The sequence below is a fragment of the Amphiura filiformis genome, chromosome 18 (genome assembly GCF_039555335.1).
Source record: "Amphiura filiformis chromosome 18, Afil_fr2py, whole genome shotgun sequence".
Classification (NCBI taxonomy): domain Eukaryota; kingdom Metazoa; phylum Echinodermata; class Ophiuroidea; order Amphilepidida; family Amphiuridae; genus Amphiura; species Amphiura filiformis.
This window is the reverse complement of record NC_092645.1, coordinates 56,086,029-56,109,231: the sequence shown is the minus strand read 5'-3', so window position 1 is coordinate 56,109,231 and position 23,203 is coordinate 56,086,029. Positions and strand designations below refer to the sequence as shown.

Here is a 23,203-nt window from a genome sequence, read left to right as displayed (position 1 = left end):
AAATACCTCAGCCCAAAACAAAACCCTCCGATTTCACACAATGACCTCAAAATAGATGGTGCGCAGTTATTATCTAATTAATATATTTTGTAATTATTGGGAGTTCATTCTCTTGATAAGAAATCAAATGTTTGGAATTATTTCACATTTTCTCTCCAGATGGACGCAACATGAGAACTTTGACGTACCGTAATTATTGTTTTAGAATTTAAAATCACATGCATGTCAGAACTTGACCAAACTTCCGTTAGGCGTGCCTTCTGTTAGCTTGTTTTTAAACACCAACATTCACTTGTAAATATTACAAATACTTATAGTGTTGGGTGACATGCACTTTTCTGAAGTCGACTAGTCGGAAGCTTTGAAGTCACAACTTTGACCAAGTCGGCAACTTTTGCAGGTCATAAATTTTGAAGGTTGGATTGTTAAAGTAAATATAGATGAAAACAATGCATGCGGAACTTGTATAATTAATAATGTTAAAAATACCATGCAGCAAAATTGTCTTCACTTTGAAGATTCTGGACATTTTTCTTCAATTGTTATTTTTTAAGGGGGTACTACACCCCTGCCAGTTTTGTGCCTATTTTTGCATTTTTCTCCAAAATTATAGCGCATTGGTGACAAGTAAGATATGTATAGTATAGGGGCAAGGACTACAACTAACTGCACTGGAAATTTTATTTCAGCACAGACAACAGTTGTGGAGTTACAGTCAAAAATGAGGGAAAACCAATATCTGATCAATAACTCAATAACTACTTGCCTTGAGTTGCTGAATATTCAGTGCAGTAGTTGTAGTCCTTGCCCCTCTTGCTTGTCACCAATCCACTATAATTTTTGAGAAAAATGCAAAAATGGGCACAAAATTGGCCAGGGGTGTAGTACCCCCTTAAGACAATGGAGAAATTTAGGCCTGAAATAGGCATTTTATAAGACAGCGTTCAAGCTTTGACTTCGATTTGGAGGACAAATGTGTGAAAAATTTATTTAGGGGTGAAAACAATCAAAATTCTTGATCGTTTATATGTTTCCAAGGGTAAAATATCATCTATAGTTTCAGATTTTGGCACTTAAAACTCCCTATCTTTTATAGATTTCAAGAAAAATTCAATTTTATGTCCGATTTTGGCCAAAAACAGCTGGTTTGGGGTGACAAAAAAATTGACTTGCAGATTTCCTGTGAGTGTATGAACATGAACACTATTAAATAGAGCCTAATTTTTTATGCTAACTGTGTATTAAAACAAGGGTACACAATTGTGATATTAAAAGCATTGAATGGGATCCTTATATTTCTTTATTTTCATAGCAGCGGTAGAAACTCGAGCATTCGGGTGACAATTAATTTGGAAAAAAGTACAATATTTGCCTCGTTTTCGAATTGAAAAGGCCATATCTCCACAATGGTATGAGCTATAGGGATGCTTAAAGTGTCTTTTTGCTCAGTATTTCAATAGCTAAATGGTGATATAACAAATAAGTAAGCTAGATTTACTGAAAAGAAAATAACTTGCAATACATGTATGCTACATGTATGCTACATGTACCCCCACCCCTAAGAATTTTGAGCGTGTGAAAAAATTATTGGATTTTCTAAAAAAAAATAAGTCCTTCAAAACTGGGAAGTTAAAGCTAAACAAACACAAACTTGCTCTTACCAATACCTCCCTCTAGCATAGGCGTGGATCCCGGGGGGATGGGGGGATTTATCCCCCCCCCCAATATTTTGCCAGGGGGGGATGCTCCATACAATCATCCCCCCCCCAATGTTGATGCCTGAATATAGGTTTCTGACCAAATTAACCTCATATTTGCCCATTTTAGCCCCAAAAATGCAAATTTTCAAGCGCTTCGCGCGCATTTATTCCACTTTTGCACCATATTTCATCAGTTTTGCTTCAAAATAGCAAAAATTTTCGCGCGCATTTGTAACATCAACTTATTCTGTCGCCAAAAGGTCCTGGATTCACTATTCTTCAAGACTTTTTTTCAACACCATCCCCCCCAATGTCAAAAAGAAATCTACGCCACTGCCCTCTAGAGCAAGTTTGTGTTTATTTAGCCCTAAGTATCCCCATTTTGAAGGACTTCTTTTTTTTAGTGCAAATTTTCCCTCAAATTTGAGGATTTTGGCAGAAATATGCCTGTAGGCCTACAGTGCTATGGGGACATTTTCAAGTTGATAATTATGCATTTTTTATGTTCAGATTCGGTTTCTACACAAAATTTCACCCTAGAAAATGTTACTTTAAGTAGGATATCTTTCACTTTACGTTTCCACCTTTCTGGCCACAAAAAGTAAGTCGAAGCTTGAACGCTGTCATAAGCTAGTAAAAAGTCGACTTTCACAATAGCAAAGGTTGAGTTGCCAAACTGGTGTTAACAGTCGCGACTCTGACTTAAGTCGACTGAGTTGCCCAACACTAATTACAAAATAGTGTAAAATTACTAATTCTAATCTAATTCTGATCATATTGCTTGTATAGTGATAAAAGACCCCCCCCCCCTCAAAAAAAACCCCTTTTTGCTTATATACAATATTATTAAATAAAGTACAGTAAAATTAAAAGAGACAAACATATTATTCAATAACATGGTAAGACATCACTTAATGTTGAGAAAATATATATCATAAGCTTTAAAATGGTATCATTTGACTTCAAACAATATCCAGAAGCGGGGTTATGGTTTGTTGAACTTTGCTCCTTCAACAAAATGGTACCTTTTTGGTTCTACATGTCTCTCTTTTTCCACATCAATTGCTGGTAAGAAAAAACGAAACAAAAAAACCAGTTGTTGTAAATACATACGGTAGGGGAGATTGGGGTTAGTTGGAACGCGGGGTAAGTTGAAACATTGTATTTTTTTCTGACACAAAAAATTAATTTGGTAAAATACTGGCACCTAGTAATAGGTATTAGTAAGGGTCATCCACCAAATTAACAACAGCACTGATGCCCCACCAGTGTTGGCTTGGGAAAGGAATATCTGTTTTTGACTTACTGACTAATTTTATACCCCTCAGAAAAGATCGTTATCTCCATGTTGTTTGAAGATTCAGGGGATTATTTTTTGAGTATCATAAGCACTAGTAGTAAGTCCCAGAGTAATGTTAAATAAAAGTTTTATTGTATTTCTTATTTTGTGTAATGAACTTTGAAATGTAAAAATAGGCATCGGGGTTAGTTGAAACTTTTGAGGTGGGGTTAGTTGACACGTGAAAATCGCATAGAAAAATATGGTTAAAAATTTGACTTTTTAAAAATTTGTAACATGTTTACCATTTCTTCAATATTGCTTTAATATGGTTAAGAAGCAATAATACAAGCAAAAAGTGCACACAGAAAGTACATTTTATAATATTTTAGGCTTCTCATATTTTGGTCAATGGTGACACTCGTCACCTTGTGTCCAAAGTATTGACCCGAACTCCCACATATTTATTTATTCATTTTTTTTTTCTGATTGTATGTTAAAGGGTGCCTTCAAGGGAAGTATAACCCTAACAACACAATAATAATTATTTTGAAATTTTTACAAGCCGTGTTTCAACTAACCCCACCCTGTGTTTCAACTTACCCCAGAGGTGGGGTTAGTTGAAACACTTTTTTTCAAATTTTCAAATTGGATTATATGAATAATCATAAGCAGGTCCAATAAAGTTTAAGGCTGTATTTGTAGCATGTATGTATATGTTTATACTGATATGGTTAGTGTTTCTTGAAAGTAATCGGTTTGCGTTAAAAAGACGATTTTGTGAAAAATGTTTCAACTAACCCCAATCTCCCCTACCTCTAGAGACAAAATACAATGCTTTGTATTGTAACCCACCATTTGAACAGGATTTAACCAAATCAAACAAAGACTTAGAGCTATTTAAGAATTCTGTAGACATGTAGAAGATTATTATCCTCTTCAGCAATATAGGATTATTGATTGGTTTAAAAGGTGTTTGACTGGTGCTATCAAAATGAGATAAATGTTGCACCAAATTGAGGTAGGTATATGAATACGACCTTCATGCACATTTTACACTGTAACTCAGATTACAATTTGCCAACTTTACGGCTCATTCGTGATGTACGGCCAGTCAGGCACAATTGAGAAAATTTTGGTGCACTTTACCCCGATTCAGTTTTTTTTTTTTTTTTTGAACAAGAAAATGGGATGACTTATAATGTCATTATCCTCTTCAAAATTAATCTGAGGATACGCCATTTACATTGCATTTGGCCTTTTGGGCAGGGATTTTAAGGATTTAAAATTCATGTGTTCTGGGCAAGAAATTGAGATAATATTGTTCAACAAAGTTCAATATTTCTGATTATTATTACCATATTTGATCTAATTCTGTTTCAGGTGTTTGCTGTCCGTTCAGGAGGTGCCCTCGGCGTGGTTGTTAAGGGTCAAGATGACCGCCAAAGTGCATCATTTAGGTAAGAAATTGGATGTTTTGAGCCAAATGTAAAATAATAAAAGATCCTCATGATTCTAAAGTACATGTAGTCCTACATTTTTATACATTGTATTACAGACATAAAATTTTAAGTCATACTGGTGTAGTAAATTACATTTTTAACTACAAAGTCAGTTGAGCAAAGTTATGGGGCTATTCCATTGAAAATACACATTACCCCCGCAGAAGATTTTGGAACAGGAGGAGTATGAATTTCAAATGGAATGAGCACATTAGGCAGCTCCATTTGAATTTCACACACCCTCTGAGAAATATTCAACCTGAATCTGCCCCTGAGCGAGAGCGAGTTCAGGCCTTGCCGTTTGAGGCGATAAGCTCTCGCTTCGCCGCCGCTCGCCTAAACTCGATTTTTAGTGAGCGATTTTCCACTCGCCATAGACACTAAATATCACTCGCTGCGAATCTCCCAAAATCAGCCACTGAATCAGCCATTTCAGTATTTAATCGATGCTGTACTCCCTCCAAGCGTGAAAGTGAAAAATGTTCACAGCATTTCAACATAAATGTACATAAATACCGTGTCAAGACAGAAACTCTACTTGATTATTTCCTAAATAAGTGATATTTGTGAAAATTCGACCACTCGCCTACAATCATGCTAGCGAGTGATTAACCACTCGCCCTTACAATCTAAACGGCAAGGCCTGGAGTTTCAAATGGAGCTGCTAATAATGTGTTCATTCCATTTCAAATTAATACTCCCCATCCATGTGGAAGATATTTTCAAAATCATCCACAGGGATAGTGTGATTTTAAATGTAATACATATCATGCAGCCCATTGTTGCAAACTGCACAGCCATCAGGCGTAAATTCATCGAAGTATCCGGTGCTATCTTCATTAAGTCACTTGGTCCTGCCGAGCCTTATGCTCGTGCATCTAGACCAAGAGGGTTTCCTTATCTGGTATATGACACAAAATGCACAAGTTTATACCTCAGTGACCATGCTCCCCTCCCCCTCCTACTAAGGCGCATCCTATCACCATAAGGTCTGGTCATCCTTGATACAAGGCATACTCGGCCAGGCATTTTGATTAATTCTTAACTCTTTCCAATGGATCGGTCCGCCTGGTTTTAAGAAACACCAGGAGCCACTGCTGCCACCCGTTTGTCACGAACACCCCAGCCATTAAGTATAATTCATTGAAGTATCCTGTGCTATATTTGAGTCACTAATTGGTCATGCCGAGCCTCAAACCCAAGACATTGTGGTGAAAAGGCTAACGCACTAGTGCATAGACCAAAAGAGGACCTCCCCGTCTGGTCTATGACACTAATATGCACAAATTATACCTCAGTGACAATGTTACACAGGTACAGTATGTGCATTGTAATGAAGCAATGATAATTAAAAATGTTGATGAAATAGATGTGCAAATGTCCACCTCTCCTTTCTACATGTAGGGGGTTTTTTTTTCGGTGGCAGGAGGCATTCATGTTAACTGCACAAAGACTATCTCTACACTTTAGAACAAATTTAAAAGTGATTTCTTTTTAAGTAACTCTTTTAATGAAACAAGCAAGGAATTTATTAACCCAAACACCCAACTCTGCTTTTTGCTATCGGAAGTTAAAGAAGAAACGAAAAATGAGAGAAGATGAAGAAAGAAGTCACTTGGCACCCACAGGATTCGAACCTTAGACCTCTCGCATGCCAAGCGCACGATCACAGACCAGTACACACACGGGTACGCTGCCCCGGGCAGCGATTCCATGAGCATATAACACTAAGGGTGATTGCGTCATTGCAGACCCTGGGATTCATGCGCAGTGGTTTTCATTGTGGTATTTTGTGGTATCTACATGTATGACTGTTATGGTTAATATTTGTCATGTTCTTTTTTATTTCTAGAATGGAGGATAAGGGGCCTGTGATGTCCATCAAGTTTTCCCACGACCTAAGGGTGCTGGCTGTACAAAGGTCACATAAGACAGTTGTAAGTAGACTACCTATTTATTTCTTGGCATAGATGCATGTAGCTGGTTTCATGTCAAAAGCAGATGGCTGCTTAGTAAAACACATTGCATATTTGGATTATTTTGACATGTGTCTGGTAAATGTCAATTTGAAGTGTTTAGGGAGCACAGTTTTTATGGTCTACTAAGCTCAGCAGTGCTTTGCTGTCTTCGATAGCGCATTGTATCAGAGAGGTACCATGCAGGCTTTTATCAAAGCCCACACCCATTAAAGCCTGTAGCAAACTATTTTAGGCTCCGCTCAATTGACAACTCTACTCCGATACAACGCATTGACCAAAATATCGATGGAATCAATTTTACGACCATGCTTGAATTAACAACCCCTTGAAACCTAATTACACCACTTTATGTAAACATAAACTTACACACATTATTTACTTTCTATTGAGCGCAGACACGACCCGAAACATGCTTATTTAATGACCACTTGAGTAGTTGATGAATGGGTCGTTATGTACTTACTGAACACAAAGGAAATTGATTTTGGTTTTACCATCGGCCGTGTTTATAATCCTGCTGCTCTGCTGAACGTTCCGATAGATATCAACAAACTCGTATACTGTTCGCTTGTTCCTATCGAACATGACCCATTATCGAAGACAGCAAAGCATTTCTGAGCTAAGTAGACCATAAAAACTGTCCTCCCTTATTTGTATTGTGTGGGCAGTGGTTGTGTCGATTAGGTGTGCAAACCTTTGTATAACGCTCAACATTATTTATAATAAGCTGTGTTTGCAATCCCAAGGGTACTGTGATTCATGATTTTCTTGTCCGCTATTTTAACCCCCTAACTGCACCTGGTTTTCCTAACTATTCCGATCTTGATTTGAAATGGTCTTGATTGATTTTTATTTTCACAGGAGTTCATTAATTTCACCAAGGGAGCAGACCCTACAGAGTACTCACAGACTTGTAAGGTAAGGTCAACAATTAGACATTTGATGCTCTACATGTATCTCCCTATTTATTGTACAAATATACCTTTGTCGTACTAAGCAATTGCAAGGACTGTAGTATTTTGGGTGACATGTATCAAATTCCGTCACACATCCCTTGATTGGAAAAGCGACTGCCGATATATCGATCAGAAGTTACTACCACACCAAAAGTGCAACTTACTAGTGACATTACTAGCCACAGCTGGTAGCAGTTTTACCATCACTGTGAATTTTTGTGCAGTTGTTGTTGCATGCTGCAATTGCATCAATGATATGTGTATTTTTATCTAGACAACTGTACAGCTCTGATTTGAAGCCAGAAGGTGAGTGCCAGTTCTTTTTGATGAGGTCAATGACTTTTTACCTTTTAGTAGGATTTGACATGTTAGACATACATGTATAAAACCACCATTTAAAAAGGGGGGGGGGTGAGCTGATTGACGACCCTACCCATGCTGTACTCCATCAGAAGTGAGACTTTGCGCTCAGAGAAAAAAATCATATTTTTGTCATTACCCTGAGCAGGGTGGTGTATAGCTCTTTATAAGAGCCCTTGGGATATAACACAAGTCCAGTCTATAATGACTATGGCGTAAACCATGCACAAATCCTCTGATTAGCACAGTACAGGTCTGATTGCAAAATGTGTATGCACAGAGCCCTTGTGATGACATCCTATTTAGTGACTAGGGCACACCCACCATGCACACAATCTCTGATCACCACAGGTCCTGAGACTGCCCCTTCCCTCTGATCACAAAATATTTGGTGACCACTGCCAGCAACAACTTGATTCACAGGTACATCTAGAACAGCTCAGAGAGGGTAGGTGATGGTTTTCACATTTTTTATGCCTCCACGGAGGTATTATGTTTCCTGGTTGTCCGTCCGTCCGTCCGTCCATCTGTCCGTCCGTCCGAGCTTGCGAGTGAAATTTCTCGGAACTGGTAATAAGGCGTATAGTGATGCAATTTGGTGGAGGGGTGGCAATTGGTGGTCTCCAAATTTTAGCAGGTTTTCATCACAAAATATGGTAATGAAGTACCTAATTGCATAATTTATGCATATCAAGCAAAACCCTTGTGCACAGATTATCTGGAGATCTGTACGAGTTACAGTGATGAAACTTGGTCGAGAGTAGCACAGCCAGAGGTACATGATCTGATTTGCTTTTCAGCACAAAATTTGCGTAATCGCAAGGCCATTGTGAGGTCATTTGGGGTCATCCGGGGTCAAATCGCCATATATTGTTGCAGGTTCATGAAATTTGGTGGGAACTACTACTGTAGGAAAAAAATGTCAAGGTCATTTTGGGGTCATCCAAGGTCATCCGAGATCAAATTACCATAGATTGTCGCAGTTCATGAAATTTTGTGGGGATGACCACTGAAACAAGGAAAAAATGTCAAGGTCATTTTGGGGTCATTCAGGGTCATCCGGGGTCAAATCACCATAGACTGCTGCAGGTTCATGAAATTTGGTGGGAATGGTCACCTTAGTGAGGCAAATAATGTGAAGGTCATTTTGGGGTCAAGTGAAATTGCACCGGTTAAAATGATGGGCGTCAAGATGGAGGTATTGCAGCCGACTCTTTGCGTCAAGAACCGCGCAGGTCGAGAACCGCGAAATTCTAGTTTAACATGAAATAACTTAATATGAGGACTAAGGTTCGGAATAGTGGTACAAGAGTATTATAATATTTGATATGAGCTAACGTGATTATACAAATGTATTAAAGTTTGCTTTGACACGTTATATCCATATTCCTGAAGCAATGTGACTCAAAGCATTTAGAATAAGAATGTTTGGGTGATAAGCCTCCATTTTTGGAACAAAATCATGCGATAAAATCATTCTGCCCAAATTAAACATACCCCTCTCAATGATAACATTCATGCATTTGATTTAAATCAGAGATTCACAATGCATGTAGGCGGGCCATATCCAATATGCCAACCAATTATTTATTGATGTTGGCCCTTGAACACTCTGAAATGCACAGTAATCAAAGCAAACCAATGTATATTTGGCCCTTAAACACAAATCTGATAAATGATTTTTCCCTCTGTTGCCTTTTAACATTTTTTTCCATTTTGTACCAATAGGGGAAAACCACCAAAATCATAGGGTTTAATTGGACCAGTGTGAATGAGATAGTCTTTATCACAGACCATGGGTTAGAGCTCTACCAACTTATACCAGAAAAGAAAACATTGAAGTCACTGAAGACTAGCAGTTTAAATATCAACTGGTTTGTTTTTATGGTAAGTTATTTATTGTGCAGTCAGTACCATGTCAGTCTTGTACACTACAAAATTCCTAGTATTGGGACTGCCTGCACAGGTACACCGTCACCAAGGTACTTGGCTGGTAATGTGCAGTACCAGTGTAGTACCAGTGCAGTACCACTGTTGGTGGGTCCTGTGCAGTAGGAGCATTGATACTATATGTAGGTACTCGCGTGTACCAGTCACAATAAGAATCTTGTAGTATAACCAGTCTAAATATAGTGCTGGATGAAATGTTATGTCTAAACAAAATGTTTTGAGGTGATTTGACAACTGATCTGAGGAACAAAATGCAGTTGTACTTAAATGTTGTGCCAGTCAGCAAGACCTCAAATTCCTTTTGAGTGTCAGCAATTGAGTATTGGTTGCTGCATACCAGTACAGATCAGTGTAGTTACATAACTCAATGAACTGAAAAAGGCGATTGATCAAGGTTGATGGGGACAAAAAGGGTTTAGAGCAATGATGTTTATTTTGGATTCTAATGTTTTCATTCATACTGTATTTTTGTATGCTTCATATTTTCTAGGCTGAGAATTCTCTGCTACTAGCTTCATCCTCTACACTAGGCAATGTACTCAATCCATTTCATTTTAGGGTAAGTAGTTCAATGGTATAAATTAGCAGTGCCAGACATATTTGTGTTGCCTGTTATAGCAGGAGAGACACATGATTTTTGTTTGTTTGTTTGTTTGTTTGTTTGTTACTTTGCTTGATAGGACCATCAATTAGATTCAAAGTGTCTCAATCAAATAAAACCAGGGGCTTAAGTTTGCTCGTAGAGTTGAACATAGAGTTCCCAGCCCCTTCAGATGAGAGTCTGGTTTAATTGTTATTCCCTTGGGGAGCCTTTTTGTTCAAATGGAAATATAACCTATTTCCCAGTCACATTGTCTCAATGGTAGAATAAATATAAATGAAAGTTAGCTCAATCAATAACATATTTGACTATGGTTCAAGAGATTGCGAGTTTGAACCCTGGCAGTGGTTAGTACGCTCTCGTGTAAAAATTGAGTTACCTGTAAATTCCCCTGGACAAGGAACTTACTGCTAATTGTCTTGTTGTAACCGATACAAAACTCTGGGAGCTGATCATGACTACGATGGTCAACTGTGGAATGTCTAGGTGTGCGCTTTTTAGCGGCAAGTCCCTGTGTAGTTTAATGGAATGATATGGATCAGTAGTAGTCAGGGACATCTTGTATATTGTGCTGAGGGTTGTGAATCAATGTCTAGGTGTTGTGCCTGTGTGTAGGAGGAGGTGTGGATATGGAGGTGTGGACACAGAGCCATACAAACTGTATGGAAAGGATCCAGCACAGTTTGATGACATGCTTGTTTTCCCTTTTATGTTGATAAACTAAAATCCATGATTAATTTAGTATCAAGGTTGATAGCAATCATATAGTACTTAAATAATTAAGTAAATTTCAATTCATTAATTAGACTAACAAGCTGGTTTGTGGGTCACCCCATGTCTTTTCCAATGACTTCTATGTAAAACAGTCAATTTTCAGAGTTGCTTGTAATAAGTCCAAAAGTGTCAAATGAAGAGTCTCTGTGGTTTGATTATTTGTGACTTAAACCACTTACAGTATTTTAAACAGCTATTTGGCATTTATTAACATTTTTTAATAATTAATTAGGTATAATAATGAAGAAAAATTTGATCACCCTGTATAGATAAAAGCAAGCATCGCACCCTGTACAAAGTTAAAGCTATATATTTTCTGGTGTGCTTTTTCAAGCTCTGTTTGATTTTGACCACCTCAGATTGTGAAAATGCTGCTGAATTAATTGGTACACCCTGTATATTTTCTCACACACCCTGAATGTTGATTTCAAATTTAGGTCATTGTAATCTATGTTCTTTATGCTTTCCATATGGCCAGCAATATATACTTTTACATACTTGTAATTGGTATATAAAAAGTTATAACCAATATCTCAAAACTGATGTTTTCATCCAATTACCTATAAAAATAGCATGTCACGAAATTGGGTCCCAACGTATGACACATGGCCATATACATGTGCTGGCTCTGATACATACAGTACACTTGCATACATATAATATATACATATATGGTTCATTTCATTTCTTTTTTATTCAGCACTCAAATATTTTTTGAAATTACAAAGGTTATATTTATAACTGTACCTGTATTAAGAGGTATGCTACATGCATTGAACATCATCTTATGAATATTCATAGCAATCTGTCACAAATGGGAATATTAGACCTCAAAACAAACTGGCAACACAGCCGGCCAATACGGCATTAACCCACTTCATGGTCATGACTGAAATCACATGTTCTTCTGATGTTGAACATTGCTAATTTTACATACACTATTTGACCATGGCATCATCCTACTTGACCAGTGCAGAGGAGGATTTAACATGTCCACTGTGCTGTTATCTATTCATTGACCCACATACACCAAAACAACTAAGTTGTCCTCATATATACTGCCAACTGTGTCTGGGACAGTTGCTGCAAAAAGGCACACAAGTTATATCATGTCCAGAGTGTAGGAAAATCAGTCGCGTTCAACATGGGGACATCGCCTTGCTACCAACTAATATCAGATTGAGAAGTCTTGCTGAGAAGCACCAAAAACATGTCAAAAAGCTTCCCAATGTCAAGCCAAGTTCAACAAAACCTGAAGCAGTAGCTGGGAAAAAAGCAGACAGTGTGCCATTGTGCACAATACATGACGGTGAAAAATTGCACTTTTACTGTTTGACTTGTCAAGTCGCTGTCTGTTTAGCATGTCTTGCTATAACTCATGAGCGACCACAGCATAATGTCAAAAATGTGACAGAGGTACACAGTGAAAAGCTACAGATTATGGAAGCCACAGTGAAAAGAAATGAGAAGAAAATATTGAACCTCAAGAAACAGGCACAACATGTAACTAATTGTGAGCAGAGAATTCATATTCATCTCAAGCAATCAGAGGACGATATTGATAGAGCTGTTGCGATGGCTTTTGCTGCTGTAGAGGAGCAAGCACAAAAACTTAGGACCAAATTACGTGAAGGTCAGGAGTTGGAGAAATGTGAACGTCAAAAGGTGGCATTGAATAAGCGAGTGCATGATCTGCAAACTGTAGTTAATGATACTAGCGTTGATAGCAGAGGGCACATGTCATGAATACTTAGGTCAGCATGCAGCATTGGCAAAAAAGTTTAATGACTTGGAGATTGCAGATAGAGAAAAAATAGCAGATAGTGAAGTGTACCTCACTTCATATGGATTCATGAAAGATTCTTTACTAAACTTGGGACAAGTATCATCTGTAAGAGTGCGGAAGGTAGAGCTACATACATGTTGTAAATTTAAGTTCCGTAACATTATCATTAACATTTCAACAGGGCCTGGTGGTATATTAACATTAACTTTTCGAGAAAGTAAGTCAGTTCCAGTTTACAAGATGTGTCAGGATACAAAAGCCAAGCTTATGCATCAGTTTGATCTAGTTTCTACGGACACTGACTATTGTTGCAGTGACTGAGACAGGAAAGTTTTTGGTTGGAGGAGCTTCATATCAATCTCCATGTACGAGGCTTCATGTGTATTCTGCATTAGGAAAACATGAAAAATGTCATATCCTCTTTGAGGATCATGAATTTAAGCTGGTTATTGTTGCAATTACTCAAAGTGATGAGAGATGGCACATTCTTGCAGGGGATTTCCATTATTGGCGTATCATGTCATACACTGCGACATGGGTCTCTCCAGAAGAGCTTCAAGTAAAGCCTCAAACATCAGTGAATTTGCAATCAATACAATTGGTGCCGTGGCAGATAGTTCTTGTATATGAGCAGTATGGAAATATGCATATTGCGGTATCAAATCTAGAGGACCGAGTGTGTGTATTTCGTTTCTGGGGTAAGGACTGGTGTGATTTGAATCAGGCCTATTATCGTCAACCAAAACATCATGAACATTTAGTGACAAGCATCGAGATCGCTAATCCCACTGCTATGTGCTATGATAAGGCAACCGACTGTTTGCTTATTGGCCGTAAAGATGCAGAACAAGATGCAGAAGACGGTGGTGTTGTAGAGCAATACTGCTGGCGCACTGGACAAAAAATAGCATGCCTTGTGGAAGGACTGAAGGACCCCAGAGCTATCGCTTTCACAGACGATGGTTTGCTTGCTGTAGCTGATGATAAAGCTGTTAAGTTCTACAAAACATCAGTGTAGAGTCTAGATCCAAAGTAGATAATTGACTGAGTTTCTAACTGTATTTATATGTAGACAAGACTATGGCATAGTCAATTTTTGATGATTAAAAATATGTTATCAATCATGATGAACGCATTCAATTGAACTCGGAATTATACCGTTAAATAACTGTGTAAAGTACAAGATTAATGGACTCATAAAAACACCAAATAAACCAAGACCTTTGTATTGCTTAAACCAGTTTACCGCCTCTTAGAACCTGATATATAGACGGTGACATTTGACCACAAGATCAACGAGGCAATGAAACGCCTCTTAAACCGATGGCCTTTGTTTGTTAATTACCATAAAATCCACAAAGTGGATACATTTTCCAGATTTTTGTTAGTGATCGAACCAAAATAAGATTTGATATACTGGAAACAGTAAGAAGTCGTAAAATATTTTAATGAACATACCAGGAGACAAAGTACACTATTTGGTGCAACCCTGTGCTTTCCATATATATATCCTAAAATTGAGCAAGCTATATGATGTAAATTTTAGGATCTTATCTTTTTCTCTGGTGTGTTGTAGAGCTGCATATCCACACAAACCCCTTGCGTTTTGGCTACTTTAATAGTCAAGTGGTTGATCAGTATAAATGCATTATAAATAATAAATTCCAATATTTTGGTTTTTATCTATCCAATGGTAAAATTTGATCATATTTTTCCTTTAAAAAAATGTCTTTTTCTCAGGCAGGTTCAATCATTGTTAAATGCAGATATTTAAAGAAAAATTATGCCTACGTGCACTTTGCAGTTCATTGCCCTTTCATACTAGTAAACATTGCACTTGAACAGTTGTTTGTTTACTGGTCAAATTAAGTTATCTAATCTAGCTACCAACAGGAACCTTGCTAGATAAATTAAGTTCTAAAAATAATAATTTGCTGTCTGAAATTTATTTGATTGTCTTTATATCTTTCATTATCTATAAACAGACAGAGACCTGAATAGCCTTGCCCAAGCCTAGCTGATATTTTGCTGTTATTGAAAATACCCCTGAAGATGTAGTGTGTGGCTTTAGATTTCACACCACCAAATAGATCCCCATATGTACTAAATTTGCTTTCAGAAAACGTCATTTTTTCTTTGCAGGAACGACCCAGTTCTTAGCGACAGCTATGATGGTTCAAATTAGCCCTAGCCTGATCCTTCTGGGTGGGTAAAAATATAGGTTGACCGTCATTATATTTTACGACTGGCCCTGAAGTCTATGATGTCTGGGAATTACCTAATCTACATTGTACAGGCAAAATTGTGCCAGTGTTTCTGTATAGAAAAGGCTGCTTAAAATCATTAAAAATACTCGATCTCTCCCATGTGTGGCATACTTGCAGGAATTAATATTACTAATCATGATCAATCCAAATTTGGCTAAAATTATGCAAATTTCTGCTCATTGTAATGCTTAATTTGGCATGGGTTTTTCTGAGAAATGAAATTCAAGGGCGCACAACCATATAATACTATTTGGTGGTGTGAAATCTTTACAGTGATCAGAAAGTGCTGGTTTCATGTCAAAGTATGTCCACTTTAATGGTATTTGAATGGTCTATACATGTCAAGTGTGTAAAAATCATGCCAAAGGGGAATCAACATTGTGCAGAAATTTCTGATTTTTCAGCCTTGGATCAAGCTTTTAAATCAGAAGATCAATTTTGGACATGTAGCCAAATCTTCAAATTATGTTCCAGAACATATGTGTTGGGCATACAGTGTATTCATTCCATTAACCGCCCATACCCCTATTAAGCACCCACCCAGTAACTCTACTACACATGATCCTCCATGCTCCAACTACACATGTATCAAACACAACCATCTCCACATACATGTATTTTGGGCCATTTTTTACATATGCAATTATGTAAACAATATAATTAGTGCTCTGGGCAGTTATAATGGAACAAATTGACATCTTGCTTTATTTTAAGATCTCTAAATATATGACAAGTGAAATATGTGTGTATGGTGTTCATGTTAATGATTTTGCCCATTCTGGTGAGCTGGTTTAAAACTGTCTACAAATTTTTAAAACCTCTCGGGTGGCACGTATTAAACCATTTGCCGCATTAACTTAATAATAGTCTAACAGGAACCTATATAGCTATTTACATGGATATAAGTTCTAATATTTGTCTTTCTCATGCATACAACTCATGGCTTGTTTAACTACTGTGAACTTTATGCTGTCTTTGGCATTGAACTTGATCAAACTGGATTTCATGGTTTAATATTTAATTAGTCAGGTGATGAATATGATTGTGTTGTACATGTACACGGCCAATTCTCATTTGTATCGTGGCTCCTTGATGCTTGTGTAGCTGTGAAGGTACAGTGATAATTGTCGTAATTTATAATGCAGAACAAGTTTTTTCATTTTTTTAAATCTGGGACAAACATCAGCAGCATAAATTAATTGACATAAAATAACAAAATGCATCAAGAATATAAATTTTTATAGGTATGCATTAGCCTGCCACGACATGGTATAACCTGTTGCACCATTATAAGTAGAAGGTGGACATGCTCAATCAACTTACATTGCAAAATACTTTAGCCTGAGCACCTGCAGCTGGGAAGTAACAAATTTGGTTAGCATGACTTGGAAATCTCGATGAAAAATGGGCACACATTAATAGATGAAATGGGTTTTAGGTTAGTGGAAATAAACCATTTAAAATGGTGCGTGTAACCTCATGAGAACTACCTGCCGATTGGTCAAAAAGTTTTTATTATCAATTGGACCAATCAGCAACATTGTTAGAATAATTTCACCACACAAAAAAAATGGGGTGAATTACATGTACATGTATTTGCAAAGCTCCATTTAGATTGGCGATTTAAATGAAGATATGTAATTGACCAATCAGAGCCAATGTTAGATCGGCAGGGAGTGCTCAGGGGGTTAAGGTATAGAATCCAGATTAGGTTTCAGATTTAGAGTTTAATAATAATAATATCTACCTTTGATCATTAGTATGCTAATGGTTATAATGGGTTATATATAGTACCAGCACAAATGCATCTTGGGTACATACATGTACCTAACTTGTACAGAGGGAAGATGACTGTGTATAATATCTGATATCTGATAAGTCAATCAACTATAAATATATCCTAGTATAAATCTAGGTGCTTCAAAGCAGTTTGGTCGATTGCTGGCCTGCATCTACCTCACATTGTTCAAATGATTCGAGCGCTGTAGAACTCTTTTCATGCGACATTGTCAAATGTATTTATTGTAACATGTAATGATGGCTTCATCCTACTTGGCTAGTGCAGAAGAGGATTTAACATGTCCACTGTGCTGTTATCTCTTCATAGACCCACACACACCGAAACAACTGAATTGCCCTCATATATACTGCCAGCCTTGCCTGCGCCAGCTGATCCAAAAAGGCTCACACAAGATTTCTTGCCCGGAGTGTAGGAAAATAACTTGCGTTCAAGATGGGGACATAAGTACGCTGCTTACTAATATTCGATTGAGAAGTCTTGCTGAGAAACACCAAAAGCACACAAATAAACTTGCCAGAAGTAGGCCAACTTCAGCTAAGAAGATATCACATAGTGTTCCATTGTGTAAAAAACATGAAGGTGAAAAACTGCACTTTTACTGTTTGACTTGTCAAGTTGCTATATGGTCATTTTCACGGTAAAGGGTGTAACTTTTGATTTTAGGGTCAAAATTTCAAACCACTTAAATATGTTTCTGTTTACTGTAATCATGCATAGAAGCAACTTAAATTCCAGTAAAATAGTGTTTCAAGGCTTAAACCTTTTGATTTCTGATAAAAAATTTGACATTTCCATAACATTTTGGTTAAAATCTAAGAAAAAATGTATTTTACATAAGCTCAGAAAATTATGACATGAAAGCTGGAATACATGTGAAATCCCATTCCAAAGTAAGTCAACAGATATAAGTTAAATTTTATACCATGTTTTGCTATGTTTGTAATTGCAATTTTGAAAATTTTTAACATCAAGGGTCATTTGCAATGGAAATTTCCCAACCGTAAACATATTTTTTAAGTTTTAATTGGGTTCCTAAAATAATTTAAATGTCTAACTTCATGTACAAATACTACTTGATGAAAGGAACCTCCCAGCCAAGTTTCACAGAAATTGGAGTTATTTTTAGAATTGGCAATTCAAGCGATTTGTGTTTGGAGGCTTCAGTTAACAACACAGGTGATCATAAAAGTAAAATATTTGGCTAACTACTACCAGTTGACATGAAAAAATAGGTAAAAAATATCACAATTACCAATTTTCATGCTTTGCTTCTAAGTATTGAATTTCAGTTGTGACAAAAATTAAATTATCACAGCAAGTCATTTTTTTTGTTTGGAGGCTTCATGTTTACAATGGTTAAACATGGCAGAAGTAGTTTTTTGAAAACAACACTGTTGGGATCATCTAAGCTGTTATTTTCTTGTGTGTATTGAATCAATGATTCTATGCGGCAGATATTGCAGATTTATAACATGATAATTTTTTCACCCATTTGTTAAGTATGGTGTTGTTTGCATGTGAAGCCTCCGTAATGGGCTTTGTTGGATATCAGTATATTTTTCAAGCATTAACCATAATATCAATTTTTTTTAAATTTATGACATTCTGCACATATCATGCAACAATTACAATGCAGATATCAATATGGAACATACCAATTTAGATATGCATAGATGATAATTAAGTTTACTGTTGTTTGGAGGCTTCATTTGTTTGGAGGCTTCAATTGTTAACGGAAAGTTTGTATTGGGTCCCATTTTCAAGCGGTGATATATATCTCCATGATTTAAAAACAAGTGACTTGAGGATCTACTTTGCTACATTTTGATAAATAGATTGGATGAGCTCTTTTATTTATATTTGCCCAAGCTTGCTGAACAGTTTGTTTCGAGGCTTCAAAAAGTTAACGGAAAATCGGCTCTTTGAAGTCAAGATTTTATAAAAATTTTAAAAGCTTGCAAATCAACTAATTTTGTTACCCATTTCAAGTTAAGATATCAACTGTTATGAATCAAGAAGAAGTGAAGAAATAACCAAGAATTATGAACCAAAGCTATACCCACAAAGTTTGTTAACAATTGTTAACGGAAAATGAAGCCTCGAAGCGACAAATATCGAAGTCCGGTTCTCAAAAATACAGGGCTGTTCACAATTAAATCTAATGTGGCAGTGTTTACTGAACATATGACCGTACTTTCAGGATAAGAAAAATTATCCATGAACTAACTGAAGAAAACACAGGGTTTTACAAAAATGTTACTGTTTTTACAGTTTTTCAAAATGGCAATATTAGGTACATTTAAGCCTGCTAAAACTGAGCATGTAACTCCGAAGATGATTATGCTACCCAAGGTAGCTGCTAACTAGATGACTTATGTGGCCAAAAATCATGGAATTCTGTGGCTTTATTAGAAAACTACGGATCAAAATGTTAAAAATCCAAAGTTACACCCTTTACCGTGAAAATGACCATATGTCAAGCGTGTATCATTGTAAGTCATGAGCGACCACGGCATCATGTCAAGAATGTGATTGATGTACACAGTGAAAAGCTGCTAATTATGGAAGCAACAGTGAAAAGAAATGAGAAGAAAATATCGGACCTCAAGAAACAGGCACATTATGTAACTGAATGGGAGCAGAGAATTCACATTCATCTCAAGCAATCAGAGGATGATATTGATAGAGCTGTTGCGATGGCTTTTGCTGCTGTAGAGGAGCAAGCACAAAAACTTAGGACCGAATTACGTAAAGGTCAGGAGTTGGAGAAATGTGAACATCAAAAGGTGGCATTGAACAAGAGAGCGCATGATCTGCAAACTGTAGTTAATGATACTAAAGCGTTGATAGAAAAGGGCAGCTGTCATGACTACTTAGGTCAGCATGCAGCATTGGCAAAAAAGTTTAATGACTTGGAGATTGCTGATAGAACAAATGCATCATCAGACAGTGGATTGTTTCGGCTCACTTCACATGGATTTTTGAAAGATTCTCTAGTAAACTTGGGGCAAGTAGTATCTGTTCCGGTACGAAAGGTAGAGGTCAAAAGAAACTTTAAGTTTCACACAACTATTGATCAAATTGCAACAGGGCCCGGTGGCATATTAGCAGTAATTTTCTCAGCAAGGACGTCAGTTCCAGTTTTCAAGGATGAGAAATCTGAACTCAAACACCAGTTTGATCTGGAGTCAACAGATGATATACCCTGCGGCATTACAGTGACTGAGACAGGAGAGTTTATGGTTGCAAGAAGGTCATGTCTAATTGATACATATTCTGTGTCAGGTAAACATGAAACAAAACTGAAAGTTTTTGAAAGTAATGGTTACACTTCAGAAGTTGCAATTGTGAGAGTTGAGGATAACAGCTGGTTTATTCTTGCTGGGGATATTCATTGTATGGATATTGAGTGCTATTATGCTAGAAGGGGGTCTGATAGAGAACTTTGTGTTACTAGATGTAGGTCTGATAGCTGCATATCAATAACACCATGGCGAATTGTTAATATCATGAATAAGTCACCATGGCATAGCTATGTTGTTGTATCAAACTTAGAGGACAGTGTGTGTGTGTATGATTTTAACATTGACATTGATGAATTGTACAATGTGGCAAGTCTAGTGACAAGCATCGACATCCCTAATCCCACTGCTCTGTGCTATGATAAGGCAACAGACTGTTTGCTTATTGGTCGCAAAGACGCAGAACAGGATGCAGAAGATGGCGGTGTTGTTGAGCAATACTGCTGGCGCACTGGACGTAAAATAGCGTGCATTGTGGAAGGACTGAAAGACCCCAGAGCTATCACTTTCACCGATGATGGTTTACTCGCTGTAGCTGATGATCAAATGATGAAGTTCTACAAAACATCAGTGGAGAGTCTAGATCCAAAGTAGTTATAAACTGACTGAGTTTCTGACTGTAGAGTGATATTTTTAAACATGAACTCATAACAGAACAAAGTGACAGTGGTCTGTGTATGCATACTTTTTATATATTCTCTGATATTACTTTGGTGACAACAAACAAAAATCCCGGTTGGTTTGGCTAAAATGACCCTAAAATAACACCAAAAGCTTACTGGCAAATTAAAATCTGGCCAAATATTAATTTTTCAAAACATTTTCAAAATATGTAAATTGCACAAATTTTGCAAAATTATTTTGAAAATGTTTTGAATTTTTTTCAAAACTTTTCAATCCAAATCAATAAATTTTGGCCAACTTTTTGCCCAGAATTTAGCTAAAAAAGAAAAGCCTTCAGAATGCAAAATCTGGGTCGGTCGGGCCCATAAAACAGGGTTTTTTTTCTTGTTGCGCCTTATCCATAGGTTTTGGTTATAAATTTGTTGTGATAATATTACATAACCAAAACATATTACTGTCACATTATTCTACATTGATGGTACAAATTACTATCACTGTCAAACTGAAACATTAATTGGCAGCACTAGGAATTTTGGTGGGGGAGTCTGGCAGAGTGGCAAGTGAAATCTGTGTAAGCTATTGCGATGATGTTCAAAAAACATTGTCCATTGATATTGAAATGAAAACATCGACTAAATTGAATATTTGTGACCCGCTCTAACTTAATGAGCATACAAAGTCAAGAAAATAATTTTTTGAGATAATAACATTTTAAATATTTACTTCCAAACTTACTGTGATTTCACTGATTTGGTTGTTATTGTTTCCACTTTATTAATCAAGAAAGTATAAAGTGTTAGAAAAGTACTGCTGAATTCCCTTTTCTTGTCAAAAATATTGACAATTTGATGATTTCAATTTTGTCAATGTTAATGATAATGATTGAAAATATTGACAATATTGATCCAATTTCAGGAAAAAAGAGTATTTTCCATCCATGTACCTAACTTGTTCCAACAGCAAAACCTGTTTCAATAACATGTTATTTGGGAACAATTAATTAAGACCATAAAAAGCAAAAAAAAAGTTGATTTTTTTGTTGCTTTTTATGGCAATCAATGCTTGCAAATGAGATGTGCACAGATTAATAAAAATGTTCAGTGGCCTTGCAAAGAGTTTCAGGAAACTAACACTTTTTTGCAAGGCCGTTGAACATTTTTATTATTCTTTGCGCATCTCATTCACAGTCATGTAGTATTAACCCTAACCCAACTGAGTCTCGCTAAAGCTCACTATTAAATAATGGTTTTGACTGAATGGTACAACCCTAAATTATTGAATAAAAGTGATAAATGGATCATCATTTTAAGGTTAAATGGGTATAATCAGTGATTCTAAATGAAGGCTCCAAAATTTTGTCACACAAAAATGGCGTTTGTCGGACAAAAATGACCCAAAATCAATATTTTTCTCAAAAACTATACTAGATACAAGGTTTTAAGTGGTAAAATTAGAAACTACAGACAATTGTACCCCAGAAATGACCTATAAGCATTTGTTTTATTGTTACATTGTATTTTCACCCTCAAATGTTTTTTTCACGCTCGTGTCAGTCAAATCGGGGTGAGTTCTCGAATACTGTCGTATAGACAATATTATATCCCTCCTTGAAAGATGTTTTATAGGGATACAATCATGTTCACCGTTGCTCATCGTTTATATCAGCGTGGTTTGCAAGGCAGCTTTAGTGGCTCAAGCGAAACAAAAACATACAGACGTTGTTAACGGTGATGAACAACAAACATGATCCCTTTCAACATTAGAAATAAGCTGAAGATCATATAATTTGCATGACTATATCATGAGGAATATTAGACTACCCCGTAGCCCACTTGCCCATTGTGCATACTCTGGATATTGTATTTAAACTTAAAACTCTGATTTAATTAATGTGTGCACAATTGATAGATTTTCACATCTGATCTTTTCAGTCACCCTACTCCCTCTCTTTGTTAGCTTCCCAAGTGGACTACGGTACTGACTTTGCCTTGCGGTTAAGATTTTTAACACGGGACTCTATGGAGAGTTAGGCCAATTTCTGGCCTAACTAAAATTAACCATGATGTAATGCATCTTTAAATGGATCTGCCTTGTGATTGGTCGCCCATATCTCGCTATGGTTCAAATCTTCTGGGCCCGCACCATTACCATTAACTGCACCGTACACAACTGTCTGTGGTATTTGCGGCGCTTTTGTGTTGACGCGAAAGTTGATCTCTCATCAAACATCCAGCGCGTCTTGTACTATACCATGTTTAGTACTTGTGGTTAATGGACTGATAAACAAGTATGCTTGACAGTGTGTTTTAGAGAGCAAAGTCC

General features: G+C 36.8%; 1 protein-coding gene across 1 annotated transcript in view; it reads left to right on the top strand.

Annotated features, from left to right (window-relative positions):
• The window catches only part of LOC140138834 (regulator of MON1-CCZ1 complex-like), a 52,238-nt gene that overhangs the window by 9,405 nt on the left and 19,630 nt on the right, over nucleotides 1-23,203 (top strand). The window contains exons 2-6 of the mRNA XM_072160604.1: nucleotides 4,363-4,439; nucleotides 6,334-6,418; nucleotides 7,322-7,378; nucleotides 9,505-9,663; nucleotides 10,217-10,285. Coding sequence (XP_072016705.1) covers nucleotides 4,363-4,439; nucleotides 6,334-6,418; nucleotides 7,322-7,378; nucleotides 9,505-9,663; nucleotides 10,217-10,285 — 447 coding nt within the window. The remainder of the gene's footprint in view (nucleotides 1-4,362; nucleotides 4,440-6,333; nucleotides 6,419-7,321; nucleotides 7,379-9,504; nucleotides 9,664-10,216; nucleotides 10,286-23,203) is intronic.